This window comes from Pteropus medius, unplaced genomic scaffold (genome assembly GCF_902729225.1).
Source record: "Pteropus medius unplaced genomic scaffold, Ma_sr-lr_union100, whole genome shotgun sequence".
NCBI classification, from domain to species: Eukaryota; Metazoa; Chordata; class Mammalia; order Chiroptera; family Pteropodidae; genus Pteropus; species Pteropus medius.
In genome coordinates this window covers 219,960-236,603 of record NW_024342474.1, presented here as the reverse complement: position 1 = coordinate 236,603, position 16,644 = coordinate 219,960, and the positions used below count along the sequence as shown (strand labels likewise).

Below are 16,644 nucleotides of genomic sequence, written 5' to 3'. Positions count from 1 at the left end.
CCTCTTTGCTGAGTCCTGCTGTCTCGTGCCCGAGGTCTCCAGAAGAGGCCTGATTCTCTCCGCACCCCCACAGCGCAGGACAAACGCGGTAGTGGGAGGGAGGGTTGGGGGCTTGGCAGCGATGCATGTATCCTGACTTTTGTGACCAGATCCTGGAGGCACACGGTTGCGCTCTCGGAAGGCGGGGAGGGCACTTTACCATGGGAGGGAACAAGGGAAAGGGGTGGCGAGCTGTCCTAGGGGCGGGTGGGCAACGATTGGGAGACCCGGTCCAGGAATTTGCAGTTAAGAGCATGACGGCATAATTGTTTCCTCCCGTGGCCAGGAGAGGAATGGAGCTTTTCCTCTGTAGAAGGAAAGATCGAGGTTAGCGGTTCCCCCGGCAGACGTGGGGGAAGGAGGAACAGGGGGTGTGTGTGTGGGGGGTGATGTCTTCTCTCTGTATAGATCCCTCTCAGTAGATGATAGACTTGGCTGGTGGGTGGGACTGTTCTGACTGGACTTGGAGAAGGGTTGTTTCACGGCCTTTCCCATCATGTGGGGTCCAAGAGGTTACCATCTGAAGGCAGGGGGTTGTCGCTCCATTTGGAGTTGAGAGAACTGGGCGTTCTCCAGATCTTTCCAGGTCTCTCCGATGAGACAGCAGCCGTCTCCAATGAGTTTCCAGGTGGGCTGTAAAACCCGCTGCCACAGGAAGGCCCAGCTTCCACGTGGCTCAGCCACGTGCTCCCAGAAAAAGAACATGCCTCCCTGCCAGAGAGGAGAGTTAGTGTCTCTCATCTGCTCCTTTCACAACCTTCCTCCCACCTCACCTTCACCCGCTGATCCAGCCGAGCCAGACAGCCGCTGGCCTGCGGGTTTGCAGAGCCAACGGTGGCTGCTTCAGATCCCCTGGCTCCTACCCTCCCACTTAAAGTGTGTGCGAAGAACCTCCCATGACTGAGTGGGGATGGCTGGTGAGAGGTCTTTGAAGGGTGGCCAGAAGCACGACATAGCCGAGGGCAGACAGATGGCGAGACGGAGAAACAGAAGCAGAGACTGCATCGTAGGCAGACACGCGCCCTGAGCTCTGTCCCGAGGTGTCTGCATCCACCTACTTCCTGGACATCTCGACCAACATCCCAGGGAAGCCTCGCACCTGACCCGACTAAAGCTGGAGCTCGTCCAGCCCCCGTTTCCTCACTGTAATCTCCCTAGGTGATCTCATGTACCCTTACATCTCTAGGCTACATCTTTTTCTGACTTCCAGATCTGGACTCCCAGTGGCCTCTGTGGCTTCTCCGCCTGGCTGTCTCAGTGGCACCTCAGACCTAACAAGCCCCAAAGAGTTTTCTGCCATCTCAACAAATGGCTCTTTCTTCTACTCTCTCTCACTCCCTGCACCAGTTGCTCATGCCAGAAACCTGGAAACCATCCTAAACTCCTTTCTCTCCACACCCAGTTCAAACTCTTACGGATTCTACTTCCCCTAAAATCTCTACCTGGAGCTCTCCTCTATTTCCTCCACTCTCTCCACACTTTGCCTGATCCCTCAGATTTCAACGTGAACATCTCCTCCTTGGGTGTCCTCCTCCCACTCCCCGTCACTAGGTGGCTCTCCTGTGTGCCTCCACGGTACCCTATTCTGTTCCATCGAGGCCCTGGGCATTTTTCCTAGTCACCAGCAGATGGGAGTGGATGAGTGTCTAATGTGCTCAGACACCAGATTCTCCATCCTGGGTGCCCCGACATGGGGTTGGCTGCTGCTGCATTTGCCTGCCCTACGCCCACACCCTTCCCATTCTGCTCACCGGCCTCAGCACTCTCTGGACCTCCTGCAGCACCCTTCTTGGGCTCTGCACAGAGCACAACACCAGGGTGCTGACCACCACATCCATGGAGCCATCAGCCAGTTGTATCATGTCCTCTCCAGGAGCCACCACAAATCGTTCGTGTTCATGTTGGAGGTGCCTGTTCTCAGCCATGCTCTTCACCAGGAGCTTCTCAAAGTGAGGGTTTGGGTCCAGGCAGGTGATCCTGCAGCCAGCTGGGTAGAACTGAAAGCTGGCACCCGTGCCACAGCCCAGATCCAGCAGCTCCACCTTCGCGGAGGCTCCCATTAGCCCCTCTATCTGGCCAAAGAGTTCCCATTTCTTGTTCTCCATCTTGTAACTGCTCTTGGCAGTCAGCATGGCTATCAGGTAGGGAAAGTAGCTTTTGCACAGGGGCCGCCAGCAGCCCAGCAGAGCCATCGGGAGCAGGGGCAGCGTTAGGAGCAGCACCAGCAGCTGCAGAAGTCGGACCAGGGTGTCCATGGCAGACCACGTCGGAGGGGTGCTTCCGTTGGGGCACCGCCCTTTCTCTCTGCCCAGCTGCTGAAGTCACTGGTCTCCCCTCTCCCCTGTGATAGGACTTTGTTCTCTGTCTCCTGCTTGGTGATTTCCTCTTCACCAGGGTAGAGTGGGGTGAGGGAATCCCTGCAGAGGGCACAGGTCCCACAGCCCCACAGGCTCTTTGACGTGGGACGAAGGGACGGGTGAAAGGACGGGTGGTGCTGCTGAGTCCTGAATTCTGGGATGCTCTGCCTGGTTGAAGAGGGTGGGTTGTGCTATCACCTCAGAGAGGAGCAGGATGGCGGAAGGAGGAGAGAGGCTCTGTCTCAGATGACGGTGTCATGGGTTAAACGCTGGGGCAGAGCTGACTCATGGGGCACATCTTGGCCCCATTCTGTCTTCAGTTTCTGCAAATTGGAAATCCTTGTTGGATGCCCTGGCACAGCCCCAGAGCTTTGCCCCAGATGGAAGCCAAACAGAGTATTTGAGGTAAGGTCGATCAGTCAGAAGGACTGGTCAGAAGCCGGCCAAAAGAAAGGCATTGTCTCAACAGACTGACGTTTATTATCGCCTCAAGGCTTCAAGGCCCCAAAATAGAAGAAAAGAAAGGAGAAAAAGGCAGAGTGGAGAAGAGTCAGGCAGGAGACCTGGGTCCTAGAGTTAGTTCTGCCATTAACTCGCTGTGCTTCTTTGGGCCAGTCTTTTTACCTTCTGGCTCCAATTTCTCATCTGTGAAACGGGGAGATGAGGACACACTGGACGGGCCTTACACAGTTTCTAAGGTCTCCTCTTCTTAGATCACACATTTGTGTGATCTAAGGGGAGTGGGATAAGACAGGAAGCAGGTGACTTTAGGTGTCCTCACAGACCAGGACAGTACCCCCGGGCTTCAGCGCCAGGCCAGGGACTGCCATCGAGGCAGGGAAGTCTCAGAGATCAGACTTTGGGGTCACAGGCATTTTAGCAGAAAGTCCCCAGGTGATTAAGTGGTGGCTTCTCTTTTGGCAGAAGCCTCCCTCAGAGTGTTGGGGGAAGCACATCACAGACGGTCCTGAAGGCTGTACACCAACTGCACAGTGGCCAAAGGAGATTTTATTTATAGAAAAAAATATCAACAACGTGACGTTACGTAAGAGGGAAATTACAATAGCCTAAAATCTCATGAGGAGCATTTCCCAGGGCCGCTGATGGCCTCTGGGAGAGGACTGAGTTTAAACAAAGTCCCTGGTTGGGAGGGGTGCTCTGTCGAAGTCCACTGGCAGATCTGCCCGGCCAGTGGGGGCCTTAGAGGAAAGATCTGGGGACAACTCCTGAGTCATGAAGGGATGAGCTATTTCGGGGAGTATCTTCTCCTTTACTGAGCTGCCAAGAACAGCCCCTGTGCCCAGCAGAGAGGTTTTGTGACCCCACAGTTGGACATGTTCTTCTCTGCTCTTTGCTTCTGCTGTGACTGTAAAGGTGGCGGCGATTCTCCTCAGAGTAGGGGTTGCAGCTTCTGTCCTCAGGAGGTCACAGACGTGAACGGAGGTTCAAAATTCCGTGAGAAGTCTTCCCCAGGGTCCTGCCAAGTTGAGCCGCGTTTGTACCAAAGCTGCGAAGAAGGCGGCCCGGGTCATCATCGAGAAGTGCTGCACGCGCCTGAGCGACGACTGACACACCAAGTGTGAGTGCGAGGAAGTGGCCGTCATTCCCAGCAAGAAGCTCCACGATGAGATAGCGGGCTGTGTCATCCATCTGATGAAGCGGATTCAGAGAGGCCCTGTGAGAGGTATCTCCTTCAAGCTGCAGGAAGAGGAAGGAGAAAGCTGAGATAACTACGTTCCTGAGGTCTCAGCCCTGGATCTGGAGGCCACTGGAGTTGATCCCGACACTAAGAAAATGCTGCAGCTCTCGGACTTTGGCAATCCGTCCCACCTGCAGGTCACTCAGCCTGCACTTGGGACGGATTTCGAAATACCATGCAGAGCAGTTTGAATCTTTCTGCCGTGCTTTAATATTTCCAATAAATCATCTCATTCTTCCCTTAAGCAATTCATGGCTCACCCAACTGGTGAGGCACTTCCTGTTGGGGCTGGCTCTGGTGTCCCAACATGGCTACTGTACCGCCATACCCCTGAAACTGTGATCCTGGGGAAAGAGAGGGCCCTTCATAAATACAAGGCCCAGGCCATACAGTTCTTCTGTTTTCCTAAATGATAATAAGACCCTTCTTTTCTGTCCTACTGGGGAGTTCTTTGCTCTTAATGGGAGGAAAGGAGTGGGAATTTAGATATATCAAGTTCAAGTTCTCTCTTTCCAGGAGAGCCACCTGCAGCTCAAGAGATCATAGTGGTAGTTCCTGCTAGGAAACCCAAGGAGGTGGGGAGAAGTGCACTCTGCCAGCAGCCTGCTGTCTCTCCAGGCTTCCCCAGAGGAAAGAAAAAACCAATCCCAGTGTTATACTGAAGATCTGCACCATTCCTTTCCTGTCTGGCCACAGAACTATTATAGAGCAGTCCAGAATAAGCAGACTAGAAATACGGTTTTGTCTAAATAACTCATTCCTTGTATCACATAAGTTAAAGAGCCATATCGATCTACATCTTAAGAAGAAAGGGTTTCTTATGGGCTCCTCCTCTCTCTCAACGTATGTTCAAGCTTCAGATTTTAGCCAAATGCTAACAGAAGTTTTCCTCTGTCCACGTTTTAGCAGAACCAAAGTGCTGGGGAGCTGTCTCTGATTTCATGAATGGAGTAGACATTGTGTGATAGAGCCAATTTCCTCAGAAGTTACCTAAAAAAAAAAAGCACACCTCACCATAGCAAGGATTAATTTTTCTCCCAAGTCAATAAAATCTGGTTTTATAGTAAGAAAACATATACTGCCTCTAATGTTAAGATTTTGACACTGTTTCTTACAAAACGATAACCTTAACAGGACTGTGCTGAGGAACACTTCTTCCTGAGCTTGCATTAGCTCCAATAGGTGGTTCAGCCCCTCCCAGGCCATGTGTAAACTCCAAAATCTGGGCCACAACTCTCTTTTGACAGAAGCAAAGGGGAGGTCTCATAACTTCTTAACACACCGTAGTTCACACTCTAACTCATATCTGATAGTTTCCATTATTTTGCTATGAAATACCAAAACATCACATTTGAATAAAGAGGCTGCATACAGAAGTCATACAACAAATATAGATAACAAGAAGAGCATGCTGGGGTACCGGGGGGTGGGGGGCACGTATTCTTCTGCTACTCCACACCAAGCTTCCTGTGAGTTATCCTTATGATCAGAGGAGACCTAGGGTAAAAGTTGGCCAACTACAGTATAAAGCAAGCCATTTTAGCACAGACACTCTTGTAAAGTGTAAAAATATTGCTTTGGATTACCAAAAATGATGTTTACACTAAACATTCTGACCCTATTCCAACCTTGAGCCTCACCCCATTCCTGAAGCTGAGGGCCCAGCCCCAGTCCCTGCCCCAACCCCAATCCCTTCTGATCCTCTGATCCTCTGTTCCTCTGATCCTCTGGCCCTGACCCCTGCTCATTGACCAGGCCTTGGACAATCTCGCCTACCAGTTCCACCCGGGTCCACCTCTTGCCATGCCTAACCAGATCCTGGCTGGACTCCATTTGGTCCTACTTAGCCAAGCCCAATCCCAGGCCCCAGACAGCTCTTGTTTGACCCTGCCTGTGAGGTGCTGAGTGTCTAGACCTGCTCATCTGAGCACAGCTGGTAGATTGAATCCTTTGTCACCACCACTTTCTGAAGTCAAGCTCTGGAATGTCCAGCCAGCCAAGATCCACAGAGCACTGCCTCCTGGAGGAGTGAAAGGGGCCAAAGACCCTGAGCTCACAAGTTCCATCCCCTTTTTCAGCCAATGAAGTGATTTCTTAATGTGGAGGTACATATGAATGACTTGAGGATCTTGTTAAAAATGCAAATTCAGATTCAGATGGGGTGGGGTGGGGCCCAAGACTCTGTATTTCTAACAAATGCCAAACGAAGCCAATATTACTGGTCCAGGAAGCACAATTTGAGTGGTAAGTTTCTAAAAATACTAATTACTGCAGTTCTGCAGAATTAAAAAATAATTCACAGTAATGACAGCCCTAATTTGCACCAAGGGAAGAGAACTTATTACCGTACATAACACTCCAGCCCACAGAATATGGAGCCTGTCCCATGCATATTTTGCACTAATCACATGCAGTACTGCTTTGAATTTCACTTAATAGTTTCCTTTAAGTGTGTTTTGATTCCTATTCATGCATCTGGTTCATTTATAACATTCATTCATTCTGCAAACATTATCAGTTACTACTGTGTTGGGGCTATAGAAATATATAAGACATAGTCCCTGTGTTCAGTAAACCAACAGGCCATTAAGGGAGACAGATGTATAAAGGGGCATTTTCAGTACAGTATAGTAAGTACAACAATAGTATCTGTATATGATGTGAGGGGAAAGAGGCCTATAACCCCATGAGAGTTGGGAAGTCATCAGGAGAGCCATTTTGGGTAAAGAAGAGCCTGAGCTGAATCTAACAAAGAGAGCCAAGTGAGGTGTATGGGATCCACCTGGCAGAGGTTCCAGCATGAGACAGCTGGGTAGGAGGGAAACTGTAGACACTTCGAGTTGCAAGAGCACGGTTAGCAAAGGAGAAAGACTCGGAGAAGAAGCTGAGGTGTCCATAGGAGCTTATCACAGAGAGCTTTGTCTGCCATGTTAAGGAGCTTGGACTCCATCCTGTGGACAAGAGAACAATTCAGATTTTTAAATAAGAGTGTCGTATGGTCATGTTTGGGTTTATGTAAATCACATTTAGGGACTGAGTGGAAAAGGGATTTGAAGGCGCCAAATCTAGAAAGATCCAGGAGACACAATGAGGAAGATGTCAACAAGTAAGCAACTGGATATGCAAGTCTGAATGAAACTCACAGGAGAGGTCTGAATTAAAGAGATAAATATTTGAAAAATTAGCATATATCTGATATCTAAAACCATGAAAATGGATGAAATTACTTAATGAGAGAAGGGAGACAAAGAGAAATCTGAGACCAAACCCAAAGAAACAAAATCTAGAGATTAAGTAATGAAGAAACACCTTAAAAGGGAGTCTGAAAAGGAACAGCCAGCAGAGTGGTATAGAGACAAGAAGACTCTGTGATGCTGGGACAGCCTAGAAGAGACAATATCTCAAGAAGGAAGTAGTAGCCAACTGTTTCTGAAGCTGTTAAGAGGTCAAAAGGATAAGAACAGGGAATATCCACTGCATCTGGCAGTGTGGAGGTTACTGACAGCCTTGATAAGAACAGTTTTTATTAGAGTGATAGATTGGAGGCCTTCTTCTTGAAAGGCTGACTCTTATAAGAGCAATGAGTTTGGGTGTCTTAACTTGCCCTAGTCCCATCCCCATTTCTCAGCTCTATGGCAGCCTTGAAACCAGTGACCTCAGAACCACAGTAACTGCAGAACCCAGCAGACTAGCAGCAATTGGAAGGGTTAGAATGGGTTCGAGCTCCCCAAAGAGCTGATCCCCAGAAAACTGTCACTATTTGACCTATCTGGAAGATCTCTGGAAAACGCCCACTCACAGGGCTTGTCTTCATTTGGTTAGTGAGGAAAGCCCTATTATCGGGGCATTGGTCAAATAATCAGTGGCAATATTTAAAAACTGCAGCTACCTGAGATGGCGACACCCATTGGGACAAAAACGAGGCTCGCTAAAATCTTAAAAGGAAAATTTGGGGACGTCGATAGGGGGCTTCGAAAAAGTTACTTATTCCTGGGGGTCTAGAAGGCAATATACGTGTACAAGGCTGCACATCTTTCACCTCTGGCCGAACTTGAGGCTCTGTGCAAGACAGAAGTGAATTGTAAGCCGGAGTTGTAAACTGCTAGAGTATGGAAGGCATGCCACCACACGCATACAGCCCCTCGGCAAGGGGTGGGAGGGAGACTTAATGGTTGAAGTCATTTAAAGAATTCTCTTTAATTAGTAGCTGACTGCTAAGCTAGCCGAGCAGAGACTTAAGTGGCTACACACAACAAAATCATAGATTTTATAGAATTAATCCAGAAAAGTCACCAAACAAAGAAACGAACGAACAACAAATACAAAATTTCCTGAGGCAGTGTGAATCTAATTTTCAGAGTTGTTACATTATATTATTTAAAATATTCAGCTTTTGACAAAAAATGATGAGACATGCAAAGAAACAGTAGTGTATGGCCCATACTCAGGAAAAAAAGTAATCGATGAGATTGTTCCCTGAGGAAGGCCAGATGTTGGACTTACTAGACAGATAATGTTCCCTTATAATCTTTTCTATTTCTGTAAAGTTGGTTAGTGGTGATGTCTGCTCTTTCTTTCCTAATTTTAATTACTTTGATTCTTTTTTTTGATCAGTCTAGCTAAAAGTTTGTCAATGTTGTCGAGTTTTTCAAAAATTACTTTTATTTTGTTGTTTTTCTCAATTGTTTTCCTCTTTTTTCCCCCACTTATGTTTATTATTTCCTTCATGATAGATTGAATCTCTTACCATTGTTCCTGTTGAGCCCTCCCACCTCCCAGTGTGAGGACACAGCGCTGCCATAGCCACGATGCCATCAAACTGAATAACGAAGGTTGCTCTGCCCAGAGGATTCCCTGAAATTCTGCCTAGCCCAACTCACGGCTCCACCCAAGCCACGTCCAGGTATATCCTCAGCCAGTCAGGTGCTCCTTGCTGAGACTCACACTGGTGGAGGCAGCTGGCCTCGGTTTCTGGTGTGGCCTTTTGAGGCAACTATAAGCACAGCATCTGTGGATTGCTTGCTGAATCTTAACAGGTGGCCCTGGAGGGGCAGAGGCTTGGGCTAAATTTGGCCTGCTGAAATTCTTTAATATGCTATATGATGAATAACCTTGAGGACATTATGCTATATGAAATAAGCCAGTCAGAGAAGACAAATACCGTATGATCCCCTTTATATGAGGAACTTAGAGCAGTCAAAACCATAAAGACGGAAAGTGTAACGGTGGTTGCACAGGGATAGAGTGAGGGGAGAATGAGGAGTTGTTGTTTAATGGACATAGAGTTTCAGTTTTATGAGATAAAAAAGTTATGGGATGACCAGTGGTGATGGTTGCACAGCAGTGTGAATGTATTTAATGCCACTGAATTGTACACTTAAATGGTTAAGATGGTAAGTTTTATATTATGTGTATTTTACACAATAAAGAAGAAGAGAAAATTAAATGACACTCCCAAAATGAAAGAATAATTACGCATTTAAAATAAATAAATAAATAAATAAATAGCCATTCTACACCCGTGTATTTACCTCCAGGAAATGAAAGCTTATATCCACACAAAGATATGTACATAATTGATCATGACACCTTTATCTGTGACAGACAAAAACGAGAAACAATCCGAATGTCCAACAACAGCTGAATGGATAATCTGTGGTAGATCCATATAATGGAATACTATTCAGCAACAAAAGGAATTATTGATATATGCAACAACATGGATGAATCTCTAGATAATCACACTGACTGAGGTAAGTCAGACAGAAAGAGTACATACTGTAAGATTCCATGTATATAAAATTGTAGAAAATACAAATAACCTATAGTGACAGAGCAGACCAGTGGTTACCTGAGGATGGGGATAGAACGGGAAAGAATGAATCACAAAGAGGAACAAAGAAATCTTCATAGTTGATAAACACGTTCATTATCTTGGTTGTGGTGATGGTTTCACAGGTGTATACATATATCAAAACTCATCTAATTGTACACTGCAAATATGTGCCCATTCTTATATGTAATTATACCTCAGTAAAGCTGAAAGTAAATAGGGTATTAAGTTAGAACCCATTGAATAAAATAGGAAATCTGTTAGTCCATAATAATATGAATGAACAAATGAATGAAAAGATACAGAATACCAAACATTACTGGTGGAAGTGTAAATTGATATAGCCACTTTGGAAATCTTTGGCAGTATCTGCTGAATATGATAAAGCAAGGTATAGAAGACTGTGTACAATCTACTACCATTTGTGTAAAGAAAGGGGAATGTGTTTACATATCTATGTATATACATCTAAATGTGTGGTGTGTGTGTGTGTGTTATCTGCTCATTCACAGATCATCTCCACCACCAGAAGGATTCACAAGAAATCAGTGATGTGATATTTGGTGCCTCCAGAGAGGGGATCCGAGTGGTTGGGAGACTGGAGTGGAAGAGAGAATTTTCCCTGTTGTCCCTCTTGTACCTTTGAAATTTTGTACCATGTGAACGTTTTACCTTTTCCAAAAACTTGTTTAATGATTATTTTACAAATGAAAGGCAACCTCTAAGGAGCGACTACTCTCTGATCTCACTTCCCACCACTTCTCCAACTCATCCCAGTCTCCACTAAACTGAACTGCTCGTCCTTTCCGGATGGGGGCAGGTGGCGTCTGTACCATACACACCCTTCCTTTCCTATCCCCACTCTGAAGCTCCTCTTTTGTCCCCGAGTTGTCTTGGCTACTCTCATCTCTCTTTACTACTCCTCTAAAAAGTCGCTCTGTGTTCTGAACAGGCTTTGATCTCTGCTGCTTTGTTGTGCAGTTTTTGGGGGGTTATCCATGGTTTATTGGAAATATTAAAGCACGGCAGAAAGATTCAAACTGCTCTGCATGGTATTTCGAAATCCGTCCCAAGTGTAGGCTGAGTGACCTGCAGGTGGGACGGATTGCCAAAGTCCGAGAGCTGCAGCATTTTCTTAGTGTCGGGATCAACTCCAGTGGCCTCCAGATCCAGGGCTGAGACCTCAGGAACGTAGTTATCTCAGCTTTCTCCTTCCTCTTCCTGCAGCTTGAAGGAGATACCACTCACAGGGCCTCTCTGAATCCGCTTCATCAGATGGATGACACAGCCCGCTATCTCGTCGTGGAGCTTCTTGCTGGGAATGATGGCCACTTCCTCGCACTCACACTTGGTGTGTCAGTCGTCGCTCAGGCGTGTGCAGCACTTCTCGATGATGACCCGGGCCGCCTTCTTCGCAGCTTTGGTACAAACGCGGCTCAACTTGGCAGGACCCTGGGGAAGACTTCTCACGGAATTTTGAACCTCCGTTCACGTCTGTGACCTCCTGAGGACAGAAGCTGGAACCCCTACTCTGAGGAGAATCGCCGCCACCTTTACAGTCACAGCAGAAGCAAAGAGCAGAGAAGAACATGTCCAACTGTGGGGTCACAAAACCTCTCTGCTGGGCACAGGGGCTGTTCTTGGCAGCTCAGTGAAGGAGAAGATACTCCCCGAAATAGCTCATCCCTTCGTGACTCAGGAGTTGTCCCCAGATCTTTCCTCTAAGGCCCCCACTGGCCGGGCAGATCTGCCAGTGGACTTCGACAGAGCACCCCTCCCAACCAGGGACTTTGTTTAAACTCAGTCCTCCCCCAGAGGCCATCAGCGGCCCTGGGAAATGCTCCTCATGAGATTTTAGGCTATTGTAATTTCCCTCTTACGTAACGTCACGTTGTTGATATTTTTTTCTATAAATAAAATCTCCTTTGGCCACTGTGCAGTTGGTGTACAGCCTTCAGGACCGTCTGTGATGTGCTTCCCCCAACACTCTGAGGGAGGCTTCTGCCAAAAGAGAAGCCACCACTTAATCACCTGGGGACTTTCTGCTAAAATGCCTGTGACCCCAAAGTCTGATCTCGGAGACTTCCCTGCCTCGATGGCAGTCCCTGGCCTGGCGCTGAAGCCCGGGGGTACTGTCCTGGTCTGTGAGGACACCTAAAGTCACCTGCTTCCTGTCTTATCCCACTCCCCTTAGATCACACAAATGTGTGATCTAAGAAGAGGAGACCTTAGAAACTGTGTAAGGCCCGTCCAGTGTGTCCTCATCTCCCCGTTTCACAGATGAGAAATTGGAGCCAGAAGGTAAAAAGACTGGCCCAAAGAAGCACGGCGAGTTAATGGCAGAACTAACTCTAGGACCCAGGTCTCCTGCCTGACTCTTCTCCACTCTGCCTTTTCCTCCTTTCTTTTCTTCTATTTTGGGGCCTTGAAGCCTTGAGGCGATAATAAACGTCAGTCTGTTGAGACAATGCCTTTCTTTTGGCCAGCTTCTGACCAGTCCTTCTGACTGATCGACCTTACCTCAAATACTCTGTTTGGCTTCCATCTGGGGCAAAGCTCTGGGGCTGTGCCAGGGCATCCAACCAGGATTTCCAATTTGCAGAAACTGAAGACAGAATGGGGCCAAGATGTGCCCCATGAGTCAGCTCTGCCCCAGCATTTAACCCATGACACCGTCATCTGAGACAGAGCCTCTCTCCTTCTTCCGCCATCCTGCTCCTCTCTGAGGTGATAGCACAACCCACCCTCTTCAACTGGGCAGAGCATCCCAGAATTCAGGACTCAGCAGCACCACCCATCCTTTCACCCGTCCCTTCGTCCCACGTAAAAGAGCCTGTGGGGCTGTGGGACCTGTGCCCTCTGCAGGGATTCCCTCACCCCACTCTACCCTGGTGAAGAGGAAATCACCAAGCAGGAGACAGAGAACAAAGTCCTATCACAGGGGAGAGGGGAGACCAGTGACTTCAGCAGCTGGGCAGAGAGAAAGGGCGGTGCCCCAACGGAAGCACCCCTCCGACGTGGTCTGCCATGGACACCCTGGTCCGACTTCTGCAGCTGCTGGTGCTGCTCCTAACGCTGCCCCTGCTCCCGATGGCTCTGCTGGGCTGCTGGCGGCCCCTGTGCAAAAGCCACTTTCCCTACCTGATCGCCGTGCTGACTGCCAAGAGCAGCTACAAGATGGAGAGCAAGAAATGGGAACTCTTTGGCCAGATAGAGGGGTTTATGGGAGCCTCCGCGAAGGTGGAGCTGCTGGATCTGGGCTGTGGCACGGGTGCCAGCTTTCAGTTCTACCCAGCTGGCTGCAGGATCACCTGCCTGGACCCAAACCCTCACTTTGAGAAGTTCCTGGTGAAGAGCATGGCTGAGAACAGGCACCTCCAACATGAACACGAACGGTTTGTGGTGGCTCCTGGAGAGGACATGATACAACTGGTTGATGGCTCCATGGATGTGGTGGTCAGCACCCTGGTGTTGTGCTCTGTGCAGAGCCCAAGAAGGGTGCTGCAGGAGGTCCAGAGAGTGCTGAGGCCGGTGAGCAGAATGGGAAGGGTGTGGGCGTAGGGCAGGCAAATGCAGCAGCAGCCAATCCCATGTCGGGGCACCCAGGATGGAGAATCTGGTGTCTGAGCACATTAGACACTCATCCACTCCCATCTGCTGGTGACTAGGAAAGATGCCCAGGGCCTCGATGGAACAGAATAGGGTACCGTGGAGGCACACAGGAGAGCCACCTAGTGACGGGGAGTGGGAGGAGGACACCCAAGGAGGAGATGTTCACGTTGAAATCTGAGGGATCAGGCAAAGTGTGGAGAGAGTGGAGGAAATAGAGGAGAGCTCCAGGTAGAGATTTTAGGGGACGTAGAATCCGTAAGAGTTTGAACTGGGTGTGGAGCGAAAGGAGTTTAGGATGGTTTCCAGGTTTCTGGCATGAGCAACTGGTGCAGGGAGTGAGAGAGAGTAGAAGAAAGAGCCATTTGTTGAGATGGCAGAAAACTCTTTGGGGCTTGTTAGGTCCGAGGTGCCACTGAGACAGCCAGGCGGAGAAGCCACAGAGGCCACTGGGAGTCCAGATCTGGAAGTCAGAAAAAGATGTAGCCTAGAGATATAAGGTACATGAGATCACCTAGGGAGATTACAGTGAGGAAACGGGGGCTGGACGAGCTCCAGCTTTAGTCGGGTCAGGTGCGAGGCTTCCCTGGGATGTTGGTCGAGATGTCCAGGAAGTAGGTGGATGCAGACACCTCGGGACAGAGCTCAGGGCGCGCGTCTGCCTACGATGCAGTCTCTGCTTCTGTTTCTCCGTCTCGCCATCTGTCTGCCCTCGGCTATGTCGTGCTTCTGGCCACCCTTCAAAGACCTCTCACCAGCCATCCCCACTCAGTCACGGGAGGTTCTTCGCACACACTTTGAGTGGGAGGGTAGGAGCCAGGGGATCTGAAGCAGCCACCGTTGGCTCCACAAACCCGCAGGCCAGCGGCTGTCTGGCTCGGCTGGATCAGCGGGTGAAGGTGAGGTGGGAGGAAGGTTGTGAAAGGAGCAGATGAGAGACACTAACTCTCCTCTCTGGCAGGGAGGCATGTTCTTTTTCTGGGAGCACGTGGCTGAGCCACGTGGAAGCTGGGCCTTCCTCTGGCAGCAGGTTTTACAGCCCACCTGGAAACTCATTGGAGACGGCTGCTGTCTCATCGGAGAGACCTGGAAAGATCTGGAGAACGCCCAGTTCTCTCAACTCCAAATGGAGCGACAACCCCCTGCCTTCAGATGGTAACCTCTTGGACCCCACATGATGGGAAAGGCCGTGAAACAACCCTTCTCCAAGTCCAGTCAGAACAGTCCCACCCACCAGCCAAGTCTATCATCTACTGAGAGGGATCTATACAGAGAGAAGACATCACCCCCCCACACCCCCTGTTCCTCCTCCTCCCACGTCTAAAACCCAAAATAAATGAACACACAAAACAGGAACAAACTCAAAGATACAGAGAACTAATTGGCGGTCACCAGTTGGGAGATAGTTTGGGAGGATGGGTGGAAAAGTGAAAAGTATTAAGAAGTATGAATTGCCAGTTATAAAAATTACTCACTAATATAGTATTGTGTGTCGACTGTAATTAAAAAATAAATTTAAAAAAATCTGACAATGTTGAGCAACATTTTGAGCATGGTGACAGTCTGGAACCAAATTTCTAAGCAGGGTAGATTCAGGAGGAAGAAATACGTAGGGGTCTGCAGGCGGGGATCCAGCAAGGTCAGGCTGATGGCCAGGTTCCTAGAGACATCACAAGTTAGGCAAGCAGCAGGAACAGGAATACTGCCACCTGAAGCTCTGTGAGGTCTGTCAGGCCTTGATGTCTGATTGGCCATTGTGGACCTCAGGCCCTTTCCAGAAATATGCAATCTTGGGCAGATAAAAGCATCAGAAATTAGGATAAAGAAGAGGAAAATTTCTTCTGAAGTCCATTATTTTCTTACCTGTCTGCTGCTCCCATGGATTCAGGGAAGCAGAGCAGAAGCTTCCAGAGGCTCTTCCCTAGTCAGAAAAGACACCCCTTTCAGAATCTTTAAGGAATTATTGAATGTCAGTATCTTTCCTCTCTCCTTCTCTTTTCCCTCCCTTTCTTCTTTCTTTTATTTCTTCCTTTTCTTTCCTCTGAGAAAGCCTATGAAGAATTCTCTGATGCTCCCCTAGTCCTTTTTAGAACCGGCAAATACCTATTCATCCTTCAAGATCTAGCTTAAGTGTGACCTTTTACATGAGACCTTCTTGTAAGCCCTAGGCTGAATTAACTGCTTCCTCCTGGCTCCCATAACATGTAGTTTATGCCTCATTTTCATAGAGTCAGTTATTAGGATAGAGCCTATTTTCCTTGCCAGACCACAAACACCTTGAGCCCAGAGTCTGTCTTTTCTTCATCTGTGTGTCTCAGCACTTACTTTCCCCTTATTCTCAGCAAAGGCCCTGGTCCTCTTAGATATGTGTTTACAATAAAATTTCCTACTTCTTAAAGCATTGCTCACATATGTAGCGTGTAATTTTGGAATAAGAAGCCATTTTCACTAACCTTGCAGTTTGCTTACATTGAATCCTTATTAAAAATTGCCTGACATTTGCATCTGGATTGCAATTTACCTGAAGATAGGGAATGTCTGACTCATTTTTGTTCACCCCTTTTTGTTTTCCCCCAGCATTACTGAGGTATACACAACAAGTAAAGTTGCAAGATATTTAAAGTGTACAACACGATGAATTGATATATGAATATATTTGAAAGAATTCCCCCAACCAGTTAATAAACATATCCATCACCTCACATATTAACCTGTTTTTTTGTGTGAGAATATTTAAGTTCTATTCTCTTAGCATTTTTCAATTATATAATGCAGTATTATCAACTATAGACATCATGTTGTATATTAGATCCTCAGACCTTATTCATCTTATAACTGAACGTTCGTACCCTTATTTTAATCTCTCATTTCCTTTACCCCCTGGCTCCTGGCGACTGCCATTCTATTCTCTGTTTCTATGAGTTTGACTTTTTATTTAGATTCCACATAGAAGTGAAATCATACAGTACTTGTCTTTCTCTGTCTGGTTTATTTCACTTAGCTTAATGCCTTCCAGGTTCATCTGTTATTTCAAAAGGCAAGATTTCCTTCTTTCTGAGGCTGAATATTATTCCATTATGTGTATGTATATGTGTATGTGTATATAC

The 16,644-nt window shown here is 47.8% G+C and overlaps 2 protein-coding genes and 2 pseudogenes across 2 annotated transcripts; 2 read left to right on the top strand and 2 right to left on the bottom strand.

The window, feature by feature from the left end:
• Positions 1-432: 432 nt before the first annotated feature.
• Positions 433-2,305, bottom strand: LOC120604819 (methyltransferase-like protein 7B). Its single transcript, XM_039865573.1, has 2 exons — positions 1,791-2,305; positions 433-750 (listed from the first exon to the last, which is right to left on the bottom strand). The coding sequence occupies exons 1-2, from the start codon at positions 2,292-2,294 to the stop codon at positions 553-555; spliced, it is 702 nt and encodes a 233-aa protein (XP_039721507.1). The 5' UTR covers positions 2,295-2,305; the 3' UTR covers positions 433-552.
• On the top strand, positions 2,293-4,286 carry LOC120604845 (40S ribosomal protein S17-like; annotated as a pseudogene).
• A 6,664-nt stretch (positions 4,287-10,950) lies between these two features.
• On the bottom strand, positions 10,951-12,957 carry LOC120604844 (40S ribosomal protein S17-like; annotated as a pseudogene).
• On the top strand, positions 12,956-14,830 carry LOC120604818 (methyltransferase-like protein 7B). The gene is made up of 2 exons (XM_039865572.1): positions 12,956-13,459; positions 14,499-14,830. The coding sequence occupies exons 1-2, from the start codon at positions 12,956-12,958 to the stop codon at positions 14,694-14,696; spliced, it is 702 nt and encodes a 233-aa protein (XP_039721506.1). The 3' UTR covers positions 14,697-14,830.
• Positions 14,831-16,644: the final 1,814 nt, after the last annotated feature.

What these genes read in the sequence shown, in the direction of transcription:
- LOC120604819 (XM_039865573.1), bottom strand. Translation starts at nt 2,294, where the DNA reads ATGGACACCCTGGTCCGACTTCTGCAGCTGCTGGTGCTGCTCCTAACG. An exon ending in TCCAGAGAGTGCTGAGGCCG is followed by an intron (nt 751 to 1,790) that starts GTGAGCAGAATG and finishes CCTCTCTGGCAG; the next exon opens with GGAGGCATGTTCTTTTTCTG.
- LOC120604818 (XM_039865572.1), top strand. Translation starts at nt 12,956, where the DNA reads ATGGACACCCTGGTCCGACTTCTGCAGCTGCTGGTGCTGCTCCTAACG. An exon ending in TCCAGAGAGTGCTGAGGCCG is followed by an intron (nt 13,460 to 14,498) that starts GTGAGCAGAATG and finishes CCTCTCTGGCAG; the next exon opens with GGAGGCATGTTCTTTTTCTG.